The sequence below is a fragment of the Haliotis rufescens genome, unplaced genomic scaffold (assembly GCF_023055435.1).
Source record: "Haliotis rufescens isolate VD_foot unplaced genomic scaffold, xgHalRufe1.0.p SCAF_8, whole genome shotgun sequence".
NCBI lineage: Eukaryota > Metazoa > Mollusca > Gastropoda > Lepetellida > Haliotidae > Haliotis > Haliotis rufescens.
Window position 1 is genome coordinate 8,809,288 of NW_025964372.1, and position 20,595 is coordinate 8,829,882.

The 20,595-nt window shown below is 39.4% G+C and overlaps 1 protein-coding gene across 1 annotated transcript; it reads left to right on the top strand.

The window, feature by feature from the left end:
• LOC124125355 (failed axon connections homolog) lies at window positions 1-18,584 on the top strand. Its single transcript, XM_046488658.2, has 6 exons — window positions 1-59; window positions 4,591-4,726; window positions 14,413-14,612; window positions 15,029-15,231; window positions 17,260-17,382; window positions 17,571-18,584. The coding sequence occupies exons 1-6, from the start codon at window positions 49-51 to the stop codon at window positions 17,675-17,677; spliced, it is 780 nt and encodes a 259-aa protein (XP_046344614.1). The 5' UTR covers window positions 1-48; the 3' UTR covers window positions 17,678-18,584.
• Window positions 18,585-20,595: the final 2,011 nt, after the last annotated feature.

Genomic DNA, 20,595 nt, shown 5'->3' on the forward strand with positions numbered 1-20,595 from the left:
CCTTGTTTATGCAGCACACACACACGGAGACCGTTGGGTTCAGAGGAAATGGGTCAGTGGTAAGACACTAGTACCCTGTGCCTGTAGCTGGTTCAACTACTCGATACTATTATGTATATAACATGACGTTGATGATAGGGCTGAAATTGAGGTTCCAAGCAAATGACAGCAGAGGGAGGAAGCGAGTTGCTCCTCTCGTGACCTGTAATACACACTACCTGTTCTCGCCTGATGAGACGTAACTCCATATATAAAGATATCGCAACATGTTGATACTAATTTCACGTTTGGCCGAACCCTACATATATAAGCCCCTTGACCCAAACCTTGGTCGTATGCATACTGATTATTCATAATCCAAAACAGGAAGTTATGTAAATCACATATTCCACACGTATAACTCAACAAGATAGCCATACCGCGATAGTATAGAGTTGCCCGCCCTTGTGTCGCGTTTCACATGTACTTTGTTTATCGATCTCGGTAAAGGAAATCAGCATCGATCAATCGATGTGTCATAAAAATTGAACAAAAAACATGAAACATTTACGTGTGATCTCTAGAGTACGTTGAGAGTTGCGAGATGTGGCTTCACTTCATTTACTGTGCCGTGTTTAGGTAGACATAATACTATTCTACATGTCTAAAGACTTTCCACGACACATCCACGAGGTTTTACTCGCTTTTGATCGCCCGAGCAAACTCGGACCAAACACAGACCACGTGCAAACACTTCTGATAGAGACTATGTTGAGAATGTACAGTATTAAAGAATTTGTTATCCATGAATTGTGTCTACTTTGTTGAGAGTGCAGAGGGCCGTAAGAGGCACCTATGCTTGTCGTAACACGCGAGTATGCTTGTCGTAAGAGGCGACTATGCTTGTCGTAACACGCGAGTATGCTTGTCGTAAGAGGCACCTATGCTTGTCGTAACACGCGAGTATGCTTGTCGTAAGAGGCGAGTATGCTTGTCGTAACACGCGAGTATGCTTGTCGTAAGAGGCACCTATGCTTGTCGTAACACGCGAGTATGCTTGTCGTAAGAGGCGAGTATGCTTGTCGTAACACGCGAGTATGCTTGTCGTAAGAGGCACCTATGCTTGTCGTAACACGCGAGTATGCTTGTCGTAAGAGGCGACTATGCTTGTCGTAACACGCGAGTATGCTTGTCGTAAGAGGCACCTATGCTTGTCGTAACACGCGAGTATGCTTGTCGTAAGAGGCACCTATGCTTGTCGTAACACGCGAGTATGCTTGTCGTAAGAGGCACCTATGCTTGTCGTTACACGCGAGTATGCTTGTCGTAAGAGGCGACTATGCTTGTCGTAACACGCGAGTATGCTTGTCGTAAGATGCACCTGTGCTTGTCGTAAGAGCCACCTATGCTTGTCGTAAGATGCACCTATGCTTGTCGTAACACGCGAGTATGCTTGTCGTAAGATGCACCTGTGCTTGTCGTAAGATGCACCTATGCTTGTCGTAAGATGCACCTATGCTTGTCGTAAGAGCCACCTATGCTTGTCGTAAGATGCACCTATGCTTGTCGTAAGAGCCACCTATGCTTGTCGTAAGATGCACCTATGCTTGTCGTAAGAGGCGACTAACGGGATCGGGTGGTCAGGCTCGCTGACTTGGTTGATGCATGTCATCGTATCCCAATTGCTTGGATCGATGCTCATTATGTCAATCACTGGATTGTCTGGTCAAGACTCGATTATTTACAGACCGCCCCCATATAGCTGGAATATTGCATGTGATATTATACAGTGGTATATAGGTAGATATTATACAATTCTATTGGTCTAAAACACATTTGATGACACATTGTACATATGAAAGGTTTAAGATTGTGATAGGCCGATAAGTCGGACCGAACACAAACCAAACACTTTTGATAGAGACCATGTTTAGAATGTAGAACAAAAATGGCTTCATTTTGTGCATCGTGTTTGCTTTAAATACCACGATATGTGGCACTATAAAGCTGTATGTAGGTAGACATAATACTAGTCTATAGATGTAAACACGTGTGATGATACATCTGTGAGGTTTAAGGTGATTTATGCAGCCCGGGCCAAGTCGGGCCGGACATTTATTGAGAGTATGGGAACACGGGTTTCACTTTGACCAGCGTGTTTGCTTACCGAATCTGTGTCATTATAATGTGAGAGAGAGAGAGAGAGAGAGAGAGAGAGAGAGAGAGAGAGAGAGATGGGGATTTTACGTGCGCTTTCCGACTTTATGCGTATTTGGCACACGGGCCCGCCAGGCCATTTAGTGGTTTTACCGAGGAGAGAATATCCGAAAAGGAAGGGCAACCTGGGGGTCTTTTGGGCTGCTTATTCAATTTTGGGGAAATTTGTAATTTTGAAGAATACAGTGCTATAGGTGGGGGAACTAAGGGAGTTTGTGTGGTTGTGTGTTATTTTCTTATATTTTCTTTTAGGGTTTGTTTTTTGGGGGTTTTAGATTGGTTATAGGAAGATTTTGTAGTTTATTAGATGCGAGCTAGTAGGCCTGTTTTAATTAGAAAAATGCCTGATGCTTTGAAGTTTTGTAGGTCGTTTAGTGGGTTTAGAAGTGTTGCCAGAGACATTTGGTTGTTGCAGGTTATTGTGGATTTGAGGGGTCTGTGTTGTTGGTGGTGTGTGCAGTGTAATAGTGCATGTGCAGGTGTTTCTATTAGGTTACAGTGAGTTCATTTACATGTTTGGTATTTTCTGATGTTGTGTAGGTGAGAGTTTAGTGTGTCCTGTCTGTAATTTGATTATTGCCCTGTCGATATTTTTGGATTTATGAAGGTTTTTTAGTGGCTTTTGGAGCACCTGTTTTAGTTTACAGTTTAATTTCTGATATTGGGTTCGCCACTTTGGAAGATTTTACTCTTAGTGATACTTTTAATCTCGTTTTTAAATATTGGTAGGTTGATGCTATTTTTCTCTGGTTTTAGTGATGCTTTGGCTGCTTTGCCAGCGTGTTCGTTACCAAACACTCCGACGTGGCAGGGATTCATCCGAATTCTATTTCGGAGTTTGTTGGAGCTCTTTTAGTATCTGTTGAAGTAATTTAGGTCGATTTTTTTGTGTTTTGGTTCCAATAGCTTGGAGTCCACTTAGTGAGTCAGTTAGGATTAGGGTTGGTTTTTGTTTTTTAATTTAGGGGTTATGTAGAGCTGTAGCCATCCCCATTAATTCGGCCGTGAAAATTGATTGATTTTTTGGGAGCCTATAGCATTTGTTTTTTTTGTTGGTTGGTATATATGGATGCCGAATCCTGTGTGTTCCTGTGTGGGAGAACCCGTCTGTATAGATGTGACACCAATTTGGCCCTTTTTCGTGTATGCATTATAGTGTGATGGCTTTGGCGGCATTGGGGTCGGTTTCTTTATTTAGTTTGGAGGAAAGTGTTGGGTCTATATTGTTTTTTTTTCGTTTGGATGTGACTATGTTGTTTGGTTTTGTGTTTAGTCTTCAATCGTTTAAGTTGTGTATGTTTAAGTATTTGAGTGTGTGTTGAGAGATCGGTGTTAATAATGGGTTCTTCCGTGCTAGTGTTTGTTTTTTTAAGCTTTTTATTGTATTTGAGGATGTGTTTGATTGGGGGTGTTTTGTTGGGTTGAGGTCCAGACATGTATTGTTAACTGTTCTCGGCGTAAATCAAGGGGGATTGTGCCAGTTAGAGCCTGCAGTGAGGTAAGCGAGGTGCCCTGTTGTGTGCGAGTGATTATCTTAAGTCCTTGGAATTGGATTGAGTTTAGTTTATCGTTATCCCCCAGTTGGAACCTGTCAGGCAGCGCAGTGTATTTAGATCTTTACTGCATCTGTTTATTAGGTTTTGATGTGAGCGCCCCAGGTTAGATGTTCATCAAAGATTAGTCCTAGAAATTTAGTCTGTTTTTTTTTTTTGAAATTCATGGGATTTATGTTTAGTTGTAGTTTGGGGGTGTTTGCGCGCATATTATTTGTGTTTGAAAACTATCCCTGTGTTTTTTCGGCGTTTAGTGAGAAGCCCCGTTTATTTGCGCATATTTGTATTTTGTTTAATTCCTTCTGCAGTATTTCTGTGCCATATTTATGAGTGGGTAAGTGAGTATGGTTTTATGCCGCTTTTAGCAATATTCCAGCTTTATCACGGCGGGGGACACCAGAAATGGGCTTCACATATTGTACCCATGTCGGGAATCGAACCCGGGTCTTCGGCGTGACGAGCTTTAACCACTAGGCTACCCGACCGCCCCCCATATTTATGCTTATAGTGCATATTTTATCACCAACAATTGGACTAAACCAGTATGTTACAGGTAAGAGTCAGGAGATTATCAGTCATATCATTTCTTGTTTTAAGTTGTCTGACTAATGGGACATCTGACTAATGGGAGGTCACCGTTTTGTCGCTCTGTTTTAATTCACAATATCAATCACCGGTCAATCTCATTAAAATCAGATTTTAGTTCTGAAGTCATCCCATTAAAAGTCACGTCAGAACGACCTGTTTAGAGAGGGAGTGAGAGGAGGAATTTGCAAGCAGAATGTATTTTGTCTTATATCTTCGATAGAGGTATACTCCCAAGTATTCTGACGGTTTCCAGGTCAAGCCAGGAGACAACCCGACCTAGCGATGTCGTCATCTTTCACCACCCAGGACGGGGCCCGTGGACACCCAGTATGATACCATTTGCTGTGAAGCTGGAGACTTACTTCAGAATGACAGACATACCATATCAGGTAATAGAACATTTACTGATCTATGTGAGAGTGAGTGAGTTGGGTTTAACGCCGCTTTTAACATTATTCCAGTTATATCGCGGCGTGTCAGCTTAATGTGGGAGGAAAGCCCGAAGTGATGCAGGTCTCAGACGTGTATCAATTCGGTGAATGGTGCTGACAAATCTAGAAACATAATCGGGGCGAACCGGGATTCGAACCCACAATCATAGGTTTCTGGCGTGCCCAAGGGACGCAACTCTGCACAGCGAATCGCGGCGCCTTAGACGACTCGGCTACCCGTGCCCCCCTACTGATCTATGTGTATCGTTATCTCTTAAATAGCTCGCCATGTATGTTAACGTTTAGCTATAATAATAATAATAAAAATATTTATAATATGCTCCAAAGTTATCACTTTACACAGTTCAAATTTGTAGAAGAAGAATTATTAAAACATGTGGGCCATTATACATCATATGGATTGAACACATGTCATATTGGAGAGAAATGGTAATAAACGTTATGTTTATTTATTTTACAGCGTCTCAAAAACATTGCATGATATACACTACAACGTAAAAGTATTTTACTTTATTTCGCAAAATTTCCGCAGAATGTTTGTAAAACTTTTGCGCTGCTACGCGTGGCCTACGCAGAATGTTTGTAAAATTTCTGCGTAGCTACGTAAACACCCCTGCGGAGCTACTGCGGAGTATCGGCGAAACTAATTGCCTCTTTTATGGGACAAATTAGTTTTATGACCCCCGGGCGTCGGCGGAAAAGGCGTGGTGTTGGAAGACAAGTTATACATGTACAACCCATATGGTGACTGTTTTGTCACTATTCATATTCTAATTTCATTCATAATACCTCACAATTACAGTACTCCTTGAAACTTTACATGAAATGACTTCAAATGTTAAGTACAATAGATTAAACGAAAACAAATGATAATGCATTGTCCAATGAAGGATTGTGTCTGTCATCTTGCAGATTTAGACTCAGAATGTGCTCATTCTAATTAGGAACGAGACTAATTGATTATCATGAATATGCATTACGCAGTTAAGAGTTATATATATACATAAGTGTACACTATAAAAATGTATTCACTTTAACGTCGTATACGAGTCGAATGGTCGATGCCAATTGGTTGGTTTGTTGTTTAACGCCGCACTCAGCAATAGTCCAGCTATATGACGGAGGTCTGGAAATAATCGAGTCTGGACCAGACAATCCAGTGATCATTAGCATCGATCCACACAATTTGGATCGTTGATATGCTTCAAGCAAGTCAGCGAGCCTGACCACTCGTTCCGGTTAGTCGCCTCTTACGACAAGCATAGTCGCCTTTTACGGCAAGCATTGGTTGCTGAAGACCTATTCTACTCCGAATCTTCACGGGTCCCATGTCAGTTGGATCCAAATGTAGAACGGGTGTGTAAGGTTTTGAACTCGGCAAAATACACGTAGGTTTGTTAAATATGATTATAAAACGAATTTCATTTTAATTCCTTTCATTCAAAATGTCTTCGGGAATTAAATAATGCTTGCAAAATAGAGCTGACTTGATGGGAGGTGTGACGTTAGCCACCTGAGACTGTGTATGTGGACACACAGTTGCACCGATTACAACATAGATGTGGGCTCTTTGTTCAAGCAATATATATAGAGAGAGAGTTACGAGGTATAGCATTAAGAATAATTACATGATAATAACATTGTCAGAGAATACCTCCGTACACCATTGTGGTAACGCATTTTCGTAGTAAATTCCGTCCATCTATTGAAAGCGGTCCTCGAATTACAGTCCGTGTGTAAGAATGACTGGTATCTGTATCAGTATCCCAGTATTCCAGTTATATCACGGCGTGTCAGCTTAATGTGGGAGGAAAGCCCGTAGTGATGCGGGTCTCAGACGTGTATCAATTCGGTGAAACCCACGAGCACGGGTATGGTGCTGACAAATCTAGAAACATAATCGGGGCAAACCGGGATTCGAACCTACAATCATAGGTTTCTGGTGTGACCAAGGGACGCAACTCAGCACAGCGAATCGCGGCGCCTTAGACGACTTGGCCACCCGTGCCCCCATCAAGGTACATTCCTTATGGCATTATGATAGACTAAAACACTTTAATATAAAGTGTAATACGTAAGATTAATACACAAGGTTTCGACGACGTGTAAGTATATAATAAGCGGTTCTGGTGACATGTTAACGTATATCAACGGCGGAGAATAAAAAGCATAATTTATCTACATCATTCAGATAATCAAAATCTTCTTTAACATCTGGAACAATATCTTCGATAGAATTGCGGAGATCATCATAGACAGGGCATTTCCAAATCACATATATTTCATGTTCACCATCATTACAACACAGAGGACATATTCGCTGTTCCAACGGCAGGTTTTCATAACGCCCAGTCTCCAGTCTTGTCGCCGAGGAAAACTCTACAGGCCCAGTTCTGCATCTTGGTCACTACCCTGTAGTCTTTGGTTCCCCATATTGCCGCTCCATACGTAATAACTGGAAGGACGACAGAGTCATAACATTTGGTATATGCATTAGATCGGTTGATTGAGTCGTAGGCTTTCTTGAAATCTATAAATGCTGCATATGCAGAGAGTTTCGTTTTCTTTCTTGTCTCCATAATATTAGTAAGTGTTGATATGTGATCAATAGTACTTCTACGTTACCGGAATCCTTTTTGACATGACAACATGAATGATCAGGGACCAAGCGCGGATCCACGCCACAGCTACCACAAACTCTGCTGACAATCTCACTTGCACGCTCTACGTGAAACGTTTCATAACACTTCAGATCTTTAAGGGGAATTATGCAATAGTCAACCACAGCTGAGCCACGTGTAGAAATGGAAGTAAAATCATTTTGCGTACAAATTCTGCCGTTTAAAACACACATATTGCTTTTAACTAAACGATCACACAAGATATGACCATACTTATTTCTAGTAAAATCAACCACATCTCTCTCAACTAAACAATTTATACCTTCAATATAATCCGGCATATTACCAATTCTACAATTAAAATCACAACAAATTGTGACACTACCGGTCTTTTGAAATTCAAAAATGTTAAACAACAATGAATCAAGAAATTCACAAATATCAACACGTCTTTGAGTTTTGAGTGGAAGATAACACACCCCTATATCATGCGGAGTCCTTGACAGTTTATACATATATATATATATAGTAATAATTAAATAAGTAGAGTAAGAGTGTGTGTATGATGTACAGCGAGTGTGTGTATAATGTACACACTTACTCCACTTATTTAATTATTACTATATTGTGCCTGAGAGTTAGAACTTTACTGTGCTTTTTATATTGCCTACAGCAAAACCTGCGCACCTGTTGATTCACGCGTGGTGTGGCAGATTGTAATTGAACGAGACCGACTCTGTAATTAGATGCAACTTTCTCTTAGGCGAGTGGCATTGTGTATAAAAGTTATACAACGTACTAGTGAGAATATGGGAATTAGCATAAGAAGGCTGTTGTTTTTTCTGAATTATTCCCAACTTCAAATCAAAAGTGGCAATGCATTTAAAAGTTGAATTTGTGTCCCAATATTCATTCAATTTTTCGTCAATCGGCGGAATATCATATCACTAATTTTTCGAGCATCCCCGCACCTTAATATTCCCGGTGTACATGGTATATATCTTCAATGTAAAGTTCTACATTAGAAAACTCAAACCCCAGTGTCCACACACATTTAACTTTAATCACAATACAGTTATTTCGCTTGAGAGTTGTGCACATTATACATGTACATTGTGTTGCTACAGTGCCACTTCTGCCACAATGAACTGATCATTCTGAACATAATATGGATAAATACCGGTTATTAAATAATCCAGCAATATATCGACATGATATGTATACATGTTCATGATGTCAATCACTTGACTGTCTGGTCCAGACTCGATTATTTACAGACGGCCGTCATATAGCTGAAATATTTCTGAGTGCGGTACAAACAAACATGTAGGTGCACCAGATTACAGGTTCACATTGTACCGTACTCATATGGGACATCAATCCGAATTTTTGCGTGACAAAATAATGCTTCGACTACCACCCGACACATTCACGAAAGCATTACTTAAAAGCGCTCTTTAATATCTGGAGAAAAACGAAAAATTGAACTGATTTAGAAGCACTGATGACAATTGATGTACATAATACATTAATTACAAACTAATACAATGAATGAATGAATGAATGAATGATGTTTATTCTCGTAAATCACGGCAGTGATACAGAGATGTAATTGGACACAGGAATAAGATACAATGAAGAAAACATGTCAGTGGAACATTTCCATACATGATCTCATATAACTTGCCAGTTTTAATAGAGTTGGCTTATAAGTAATGGACATCAAATAGGAGAATTTTACGGCAGAAGGATACATACAGTAGTATTGAGGCAAAAACTTGTTTCTAATTTCTGAGAGTTTTGGACATTCTAATAAAAAGTGCATTTCATCACATATAAAATTTTTACACAATGTACATTTTCTTTCCTCTCTCACAATATTATACCATCTTCCTGTTTCAATGGGTAATCTATGATTTGCTGTTCTAAAACGAGCAAGAGAGATGCGTAAGGTGATTGGTAGTTCTAGTAAATAAGGTTCTAGAGATGGTAACTCTTTAAACATGTTATAATAGTAACCTTTAGATGAATTTTCCTTTGATTCTCGCCATCTTTGCAGAAAATTATCAATGAGAACATGTTTCACATTTTGTTTCAACCATGAGGCACTAATAAAGGTTTGAGACAGCCAAATGTAATTAAAGCCTATATTTTGAAGAATGCATTTTACTTCTTTTAATAGTGGGAAATGGTAATCTGGATTTGCAATGGACATTTGAAACATAAGTTTATATACTATACTAGAAAGGCTAGTTTGTGATGATGTTAGCTTGCACCAATATGAAATCATTCTCATCTTAATGAAAATGCTGAGAGGATACCTCCCTAGTTCACCATATACCATGTAATCGGGTGTTGACTGTTTTAACTTGAGAATATATTTACAAAATTTAAGATGTACACGTTCAATGACAACAGCATTTTCAAAACCCCACACCTCAGATCCATATAACAATACTGGCTGAACAAGTTGATCAAATAATTTCAGTTGACAGTCAATAGGAATTTCTAATATTCTAATTTTACGAAATACAGCGTACATTGCTCTAGATGCCTGATCTGTCAGTCTCTTTAGTGCCTTACAGAATCTACCAGTGTTTGTAAATAAAATACCAAGGTAAACATATTCTTTAACAACATGAAGAAACGAGCCATTTAAGATAAACTTGAAGACTCTATTTGTGGAGCGCTTGGCAAAAATAACAACTTTCGTTTTGTCAACATTGACTTTAAGTTTCCAGATAGTACAATATTCTTCAAATATAGTGAGACACTTTCTTAAATCTTCTGGGCTTTCGGCCATTAAAACAGTATCGTCGGCATACAAAATGAGAAAAAGTTTTATGTACAGTTCAAGTGAATCTATTAAAAGGTTATTTACATTATGCAGTCCTTCAAAGTCATTTTCAGATAAAAATTGTTCAAGGTCATTAAGGTACCAAGCAAACAGGAAAGGTGACAAATTTTCACCTTGTCTTACACCAATTTGACATGGGAAGAAACCTGACACCTTGTTATTATGTGTAACACAAGATTTGATATTTTGATACATATTTTATATGACATTAAAACATTTTCCTTTGATATTAGACTTTATCATTTTTGTCCACAGACCACACATCCATACTGTATCGAAAGCTTTGCTAAAATCGACGAAAACACAATACAACTTCTTATTAAGGTTTCTATAGATATCAATGAGAGCTTTAAGAATAAACATATTGTCAATTGTTGAGTATTTTTTTCTAAATCCTCCTTGCGCTTCGCTTATCAGATTAGTCTGAAGAACTGAGTAAGCTTGTAAACGATTATTCAATAGTGTAGTGAACAATTTACCTAAACAGCTTAGGATAGAAATACCTCTGAAATTGTCTGGGTCAGCTTGGTTTCCTTTGTTTTTGTAGATTGGTTTTATTTGGCCAACAAGCCAAGCTTCAGGTAAAGCTCCAGTGTCAAAAACGAGGTTAAAAAGCCTTACGTAAACCGGCATCATAACATGAATAGAGCTTTTAATGTACTCATTGTAAATACCATCCAACCCACAAGCCTTATTGTTCTTCAATGCACGGACAGCTGTCATAATTTCTTCTTCTGTAATCCTACAATCTAAGATATCATCATGATTATCGTAATTTGTGTTATTGGCAAAAACATCGTCATTATCATCAGAACTTTGATTAAGATCTTTAAAAAATTGAAAAAAATTGTCAATACTGATTTTTTCTGCTGTTTTCTTTGGTTCAAATGATTTTAAAATTTCCAAAAAATTCTTAGGGTTACTATTACATTCCCTCAGTTGTTGGACACATTTGTTTTGATATGTCTTAAATGCCTTCTTTAGGGTTTTACTATAAGCTCTACTAGCTGAAATGTACATAGCTTTGCTATTTCTGTCTTTAGTCCTTCCATATATACGTTTACGCTTGTGGTAAAATCTACGTGATGATTTACATTTTTCATCAAACCAGGGTTTATGCTTGTGCTTATGTACAGAATGTCTAGAATTTCTTACAGTACCTAGAGTAGTTTCAGCCGCAGTAACCAGCGTCTGAGAGAGTTTATTTACAATTTAGTTAATGTCATTTCGCTCTATTTGGTCTTTACATGCATCTAATTCTGTACACTGATGGGTAATGGCAACCCTATCGATATTACATAAAAATGTTTCACTTTTATCAGGAACCCAACTTTATGTACATGTACATCCTTGTCATCATCTATAACTGGAGATAGTTGTTGTGCTGTACCTCAAAATCTATTAATAATGGGAATGTTTCTGCTGATGCAATACAATAATCGACAACACTGGCATTTCTGCATGTCAGTTTACCAATACCCTTGTCTTTGCCTAATCTTCCATTCACAATATACAGCCCGTTATTTTTACATAAATCCAGGAGTTTATACCCGTTACAGTTTGTTTCAGTATCCATTGATATTCTATCTAACTTTACACCGGTGTCAACTAGAAGTTGTACATTTGAAAACAATAATTCCTCGTCAATAATATCATTGTCACATAAATATTCGTCCAAAATGATAAAATCCGGAAGATTTTTAGTACGACAATTCATATCACCAACAATACACATGTACTGTGAGCAGTTTGACATACGAATGATATCATTTTCTAGTGTTGTAAATATTTCCGGTGAATGAAATCTACTTTGCTCTGGTGGTATATACACAGTTCCTAGGATAAGGTCATCGTTAACATGCAGGAAATCACTTGGTATCTTACACCATAAAACAATATCATGCATCTTTTCGATGACGCTGACCTTGTCAAATAGTGTCTCTTTGATGGCTACAATGATCCCGCCAGATACACGTGTGTTCAGTGCGTTAGTTCTGTTATTCATATGAACTGAGAATCCTGGGATTTTCACAGCATCTAAATCACACGTTTTAGTTTCAGTCAGACACAGTATATCGTATCTGGACACATCGTTCACAAAATCGGGGTTCAACAGCTTTGTCCTAATCCCACACACATTAAGAGACAGTATCTTAAGTTTCTCGTGGGAAGTTACGTTTTCACTGTTAGGCGACTCACGGGTTTGCTGACCTCCGTTATTCTCCTACCGCGGCCTGTTTTCTCCCGTGTCCTCAGTCCTGGCCATCTTGTTGGGTTGTCTGTTGTCTGACCGACCGACGGCACTCGCGTATGATCTCCTGCTGGGGGGAGGGCCTCGTGGGGTGAGATCTATAAACGGGTCGTACAAGATAATTAGCCTTCTCACTGACCGTCGTCTGATTGTAATTCCCTGTACAGTACGCGTCAAACGTGTTTGAATACGTGTTTTACTGTTATATCACAATGACACTGAGCACATATCACGCACAGAAAGATCTATATTTTATAGCTGTTTTTTATTCAAATAACACGGGAATTGAGGTACATACATCAACTATGATGTAACCAGTGTCAAAGTGGTATTCATCAAACCGCTACATGAGTATATGCTAGTATATAATATTTCATTGTATACATGAATATTTGTACAAGACAAGGAACGCATATGCTAGTTGACCATGGATTGACTATTCATGTAAGTAAGAATATCTAATGACAGCATTATTATAGCAGGAATATATTACATGTACCTGCAATCCATTCACAGTGTAGCATCACAGTATACATTGTAGGTAAGGAGACTATTGCCATGGCCAGCCACGCGTTGACGGCGTGTTGGTCCCATAAAACTCCAGATTAGTGCCATAAAGCAATTAAAATGTTTTCGCAGATGTCCGCAGATTATTCACGAATTATTTGTAAATTATTCGGGAATTATTTGCAACTGATCCGCGAATTATTGGCAATTTTACTGCAGAACTCGATAACAAACTTTTACGTTTTAGTGATGGATCAGAGTAAGATATCAGCTTATTTAATTTACAACGAGATAGGTAGACATAAAATCTTTGACAAACACGTTTGAATCTGATGTCAATATTAACATTGCACATGAAAACAAAGTGAAAGTCATGTTCAGTTGTGTTACAGTTACATAATACACACACTCGCTGTACATAATACACACACTCGCTGTACATAATACGCACACTCGCTGTACATAATACACACACTCGCTGTACATAATACACACACTCGCTGTACAAAATACACACAGTCGCTGTACATAATACACACTCTCGTTGTACATAATACACACACTCGCTGTACATTATACACACACTCGCTGTACATAATACACACACTCGCTGTACATAATACACACTCTCGTTGTACATAATACACACACCCGCTGTACATTATACACACACTCGCTGTACATAATACACACACTCGCTGTACATAATACACACACTCGCTGTACATAATACGCACACTCGCTGTACATAATACACACACTCGCTGTACATAATACACACACTCGCTGTACAAAATACACACAGTCGCTGTACATAATACACACTCTCGTTGTACATAATACACACACTCGCTGTACATTATACACACACTCGCTGTACATAATACACACACTCGCTGTACATAATACACACTCTCGTTGTACATAATACACACACCCGCTGTACATTATACACACACTCGCTGTACATAATACACACACTCGCTGTACATAATACACACACTCGCTGTACATAATACACACACTCGCTGTACATTATACACACACTAGCTGTACATTATACACACACTCGCTGTACATTATACGGTGCATTATATAACTGGAATACTGTTAAAATCGACGTTAAACCCAACTCACTCACTCACTTCACAGTACACATAAAATTAAGGAAACACTTTCATTGATGCCTTACTTTGGAGACCAGGTTAACTTATCCGTTCTTTTTGCGAGAACAGACTTAGATGTGGACAGGGTAGTTAAAATGTGTATCACTGTGCTTCGTCGGTGTTGATTATTGCTCTTGCTTTCTGCCACTGGTTGGTCTGGTCCAAACCTTGACAACCTACTTAATGTAGAGGCAACTGCTGACTGATTCTCTCACTTCTAGGGGGACTATGGACTGAAGACTTGCCCCGGTACCAGGAAGTTCCCATGGATCGAGTATAACGGCACCGTGCTGGGAGATTCCTCCATGATAATACAATACTTCAACAAGAAGTTGGACATTGACCTCAACAAGGATCTAACTCCGGAACAAAGGGCGACTGCGAGAGCTATGCAGAAGATGGTAGAGGAACATTTGTATTGGTATGCAGATGTCCTTTACATCACATATTGACTAAAAAGCTGTCCGTATTTTTCCCTTCTCCCGCCGCCATGAATTTTCATTCAGATGTGAAATAATAAAAATCACGCCTCTGTGGAAAATTAAGCCCCGATGTAATAAAAACATACCACTGCCTTTGCTCTCTGTCTAAAAAACCCAGGTCAGCTTGATCTTTCTTAGAATTCGTTTCTGAAGCAAAGCTACTCGATCTACGTCATAATTTCATTTAAACATGGTATCAAGTGTTTTTTTAACTAACCTACCATTCTTAAATTCCTAAATAATAACACAATTGCTGAAATTTTGTTAAATATTATACATTGTATATACATTTATTTTTCGAACACTTTTTGTAAGCAATGTCATTGAATCGTATAGGACTTGTGCTTTGTTTCAGGGCAGGGGTGTGTCTGCGATGGAATCACTATTTCGACCTTTCTTTGATGACCCAGGCGATGGGAATGCCCTACAGGCTAATCACGTGGTGGGTCAGCAGAAGGATGACGACTAATGCCTGGGCTCAAGGCATGGGGAGACACTCATTGGAGGAGATTGAGGGCATATTGAACGATGATCTTCAAGCCATTTCGGATTTTATAGGTGAAGCATTCTATCTGCAGGTCATTTCGTCCGTAGATACAGTTAACATGTGCATAACTATGCATGGGTAAATAGATGATATGTTCATAGTTCAAGTTGATTGTCTGAAAAGGAAAGATCTTTGAAGTCATCACTCGATGAGTGTCCTTTAGCAATCTCCTGCATCCTCCCCACCACACATCACAGATAAATAGGTAAACAACTATCAGTTACAAAAGTAACGTGCACGGTTACGTCTGATCGGAACTGTTTGGAAACACATTGAGATGACAGCTTAGAGGAATGATCACTCGTATTGCATGTCTCACAAGTTTTACAGCGTTGGTCAACATGACAACAATTCAGGAGCTTCTGAAATGAGCGCGTCGTTTATGTATGACCAGGTGAAGGGCATAGTGCTTGGCAGGACGCTTGATATAATCAGCTGAGCGGGCTTGACTGTGCATTGCCAGTATGCCAGGATATGACAGTGCATTGCCTGTATGCCAGGATATGATAGTGCAGTGTCAGTATGCCTGGATATGATAGTGCAGTGTCAGTATGCCAGGATATGATAGTGCATTGCCAGTATGCCAGGATATGATAGTGCATTGCCAGTATGCCAGGATATGATAGTGCATTGCCAGTATGCCAGGATATGATAGTGCATTGTCAGTATGCCAGGATATGATAGTGCATTGCCAGTATGCCAGGATATGATAGTGCATTGTCAGTATGCCAGGATATGATAGTGCATTGCCAGTATGCCAGGATATGATAGTGCAGTGTCAGTATGCCAGGATATGATAGTGCATTGCCAGTATGCCAGGATATGATAGTGCATTGCCAGTTTGCCAGGATATGATAGTGCAGTGTCAGTATGCCAGGATATGATAGTGCATTGTCAGTATGCCAGGATATGATAGTGCATTGTCAGTATGCCAGGATATGATAGTGCATTGCCAGTATGCCTGGATATGATAGTGTAGTGTCAGTATGCCAGGATATGATAGTGCAGTGTCAGTATGCCAGGATATGATAGTGCATTGCCAGTATGCCAGGATATGATAGTGCAGTGTCAGTATGCCTGGATATGATAGTGCAGTGTCAGTACTATGCCAGGATATGATAGTGCATTGCCAGTATTCCAGGATATGGTAGTGCATAGATAATAACGTACTCTGCTTGTAACTCAGACGCGAGTATTCAGTAGAAAGCCACATGGCGAACACTACGATCAGTTGACAACATGACACAAGCTCCAAGTGTTGAGAAAGTGTAAATTACATTGAAGCCTACATAAAATGCCTTTCATGGGCGTGGTTAAGATTTCCGGGCGAATACAAATCTGGGAAAGTATTGATGTGCTGGCAAAGTAAAACAAGGAAATGTTTACGTAGAAATATAAATAGTGTTAGAAAGTGACATGTTACTCTTTTAACATATATATTAAGAAAAGTGCAGCATGTTTCAAACAAAGATAATTACTGAAAAGTAGTATTACGGTTCGTTTACTTTTATGCTGTAAATGTATATTTGATAGATATTTACTACGAATTGATGAATATTTTTTACAAAGAGTACATGATACTCATCTTCGATAACCCTACTATCACATTTCGAGTCCAAATGTGCTCACCCATATCATCTAAGCTTTTAATTAATAAACACTGATGCGGGCCGTGCGGGCGCGCTCTCGTACTGGTCCGGTTTATAGTGCTCGCCCATTGACATACCATACCGCAGTTTAACATGAATAGTTTTACTCACAGTCACTACCATATCTTAACGTGTTGTGGTATATCTCAGCCAGGGGGGCGAATCACCGACCTTCCGCTTTCCTGACTCTATCCAGTTGATCACGGAGGGCGTTGGCTCATGATTCGAAAAAGCAAGTTGCGGACTCTTTGCACCGCCTTCTTCTTTCTTTCTGTAACTCAAGGATTTTTTTAAAACAGTCAATGATTAAATACATGTGTGTTGAGTGTAGGATAGTTTGTACAATACTGCAAATCTAGTTGTCCGATGTTTTGTGCTATCTCTTACCAGGCGAAAAGCCGTTCTTTATGGGCAAGAAAGCGACTGAAGTGGATTGCGCAATGTTCGGAATGCTGTCACAGGTGCGATGGAATATGCCTGGTTTGGGAGAGGAAGGAGTCCGCCTTATTGAAGGTAAATCAATGTGTTCATACCGTGTTTATGAAATATATAGTAGTAACTCGGACGTAATAGCCAACATTTCTTTGTTCATTACATAGTTAATAAAGCGGAATGAAGGTACAGAAACAAACAGACTAAGGCGACCTCAGTTTATATTCACCATCCAATACCACTGCTTTTGAAATCGTTTGACTTTTCAGAACGCTACCCTCGCATCTGTGCCTTCTGTGACCGGATGAAGGAGACCTACTGGCCAGACTGGGACGAGTGTATCACGTTCGGTGGAACGCGGATACCGACAAAGTAACATTACATACAAAGGTTACATACAAACCACACCGAAGATACGGTTTCAAATTTCTTAATACATGTAGCTACAAATTGTGGAGGCGGGTGGTCGACTTCATTGTCATGTGTGTTTTTGGAATATTGTTTTCTTGTTGTAAAACTACCCATCATTATATTGTTGTGTTGTCAAAGAATATTATTAAGTATTATATAGAATATGAAATGTCGATACAACATCATTCCCACATTCCATAAGTGCCAGGGCACATCCACAGGACTGACTGCTATTCCGATGTGGGGGCGCGGCTTGCTGTGTCGTCTAAGGCAGTGCGCACAGGGGCGACAGAAATCTTGACCTTAAGTGAGGTTTCTAGGTGTATCAGCACCATACTACCCCCGAAGTGCCATATCAAGTCCGCCTAGACTCAGTTTTGCAAGGAGAGGCTTTCTGAACGACCACTGCATCGAGTTTATGTGCATTGTGTTTAGAAGGTCAGCAACCCTGCAGGGTCCTTCGCTTGGATGAAGTCGACTGGCCTGAAAAGTGAAAGAAGGTGTTCTGTTTGCTGCTCAGGACCAGTCACTTCCGACCCGAAACCGACAATGTGTGATTTTGCAGCAAAATGTAAATATGAAAAGTAGATTATGTAATGAATTTAATGACATGCCCAGCTTTGGCACAGTATCCAAAGCAACATGGTGATGTAGCTCGATCATTTTATACGCCGTCTTCGCTTGATTTTGACACAGAGGTCCATCCATGGTACGACCCGGAATATCTAGAGGGCGTCGTGGAAAATGTTAAATACAAAATTCTTTGGAATAGGCCCGTTTACAGCTTCAGACGTATCCAGGCCAACAAACCTTATCTTGTCCTTTTTGATAAATCCAATGAAATCATTTTTGTCACTGAATTGACTGTCCCTTTTGACATTAATGTGATTGACAAGATTCAGGAAAAACATGACAAATATGCTTTCGCTTTCGAAATGTCACCCTTGCATCCCAAGTACCAAGTTGTCCGACTCCCCATTGTTCTCGGTGCCTTAGGTTTGGTATCTCCCAAATCTGTTGACTGACATTAGGAGAGTACCCGGGCTTGCTACCAGGAATACAGCTCTTCTGACAATCTGCGTAATGAAGAAGGCTGCAGTGTTAATGACTCTTCACTTTCTCCGAATAGTTCTGGGTGGGTTTGACTAGGCAACGCTTCCTGGGAGAAGTCCCATTCGCTGTCTGGGCTGCGTGTAGAGGGGGCAAGGGCCCTGAGCTGATGATGAGCCTAACCAGCCTGCCTGTGCCAGGATCTAATTTGCTGCATTTTTTATTTTTTATCTGTACATAATAATAAAAGGTGACCATGTGTATTCTTGATTTGAAACCACTTTTTTGTCATTTAGTGCTCCGTAATCGTGGTCTCATGTAAAGGAACGATGTTCACTGACAAATAATTGAATAATTTTGATTATATAATGACATTTTATTTGAATAAACATACAAGTTTCGTCTTAACATTGCTAAAATAGTGTTATATAAGGTGACACAGCACGATGGTGAGAATTTGCTTTGTATTAAGGAAGAATTAAATTCAGTTGCAAAACATTGAAATAATAGCGTCAGAAAGCCCTTCTTCAAAATCCATGCAAACCAATTTTAAAGCTGTGTGGATGTAGCATTACTGTTGTAAGTTTTTACTGTGGTAAAACTTCTAGGATATATTTGTAGAATGTGTACTCATATTGCGTTGTGAAGTATTTGATTGTAGTTAACTAACATATTTGTGGTTTCGTAAATCATGTGTTACATTGGCAGCACAGACATGAAGATGTTTGCCGTTCAGATTTGAAGGAGTTGGAGTACACAATCTTAACAACAACGGATTTGTATATTCACATTAATTAGTAAGATAAAATATGTCCACACTGGTGACAATTTAACACCTGACAGTTTCAACAAGCGACGCCAAACAGGTTTGTCATTTAAGTGGCACAAAACCTTTTCACAAAGAAGTTGGAATAAACAACTGTATCCACATTATATCCTGTATGATAATTTTCAAACTGTACACATTCAATTTGTCGTGTTGTATTCATTTCGATCATAGTGCAGTGTGAATCATTAGTGATGGAAACTAATTTCCTCATTAATTAATTATTTTTCTTTTGTAACGAGGTATGCCAAAGGGTTGACACGAAGTCAATTCAAGTCAATTCAATTTCTTTATTAGCTCAAACCACAAGCCGGTGGTATATGAGCAACATAATAGTGAGTGAGTGAGTGAGTGTGGTTTTATGCCGCTTTTAGCAATATTCCAGGAATATCACGGCGCGGGACACGAGAATTGGGCTTCACACATTGTACCCATGTCAGGAATCGAACCCGGGTCTTCGGTGTGACGAGCGAACGCTTTAACCACAAGGCTACCCGACCGCCCCAAAGCAACATAATAACATACATATATACAAAAATACAATGTGATCAAATGGCAACAGTTGTTAACTTTAGCACAGAGAGTATTATTTTTACAAATTTAGATAGTTTTTTTAGAATGTAAGTTCTCATATTTGACATCAAATGGTTAAAGGAAATAATGTTCGACCAGTTTAGATATCTATTATCCGTTAATGTATTTTCTTTGCTGGTCAAAATATTCACATCTAAAGAGGTAATGGAACTCGTAGGCTATGGCTGGGGAGGTACAAAGCTTACATGTGCGATATTCGCGTGGAATAGTCGAGTTTCCAATGACTGGGCACGGGTAAGTTAGTCCCCCTCGTGAGGTTTTCTCCAATAAAGGCTTAGTGGTGCAATAGACCATGTTGCATGTTCTTGTAAGCCGTTAGTCCGGATAACATACATCACTAAACACAAAACTGTGTCATTTCTGATTTTTATTTACCATTTTATATATCATTAGCATATCACAGTCATGCACAC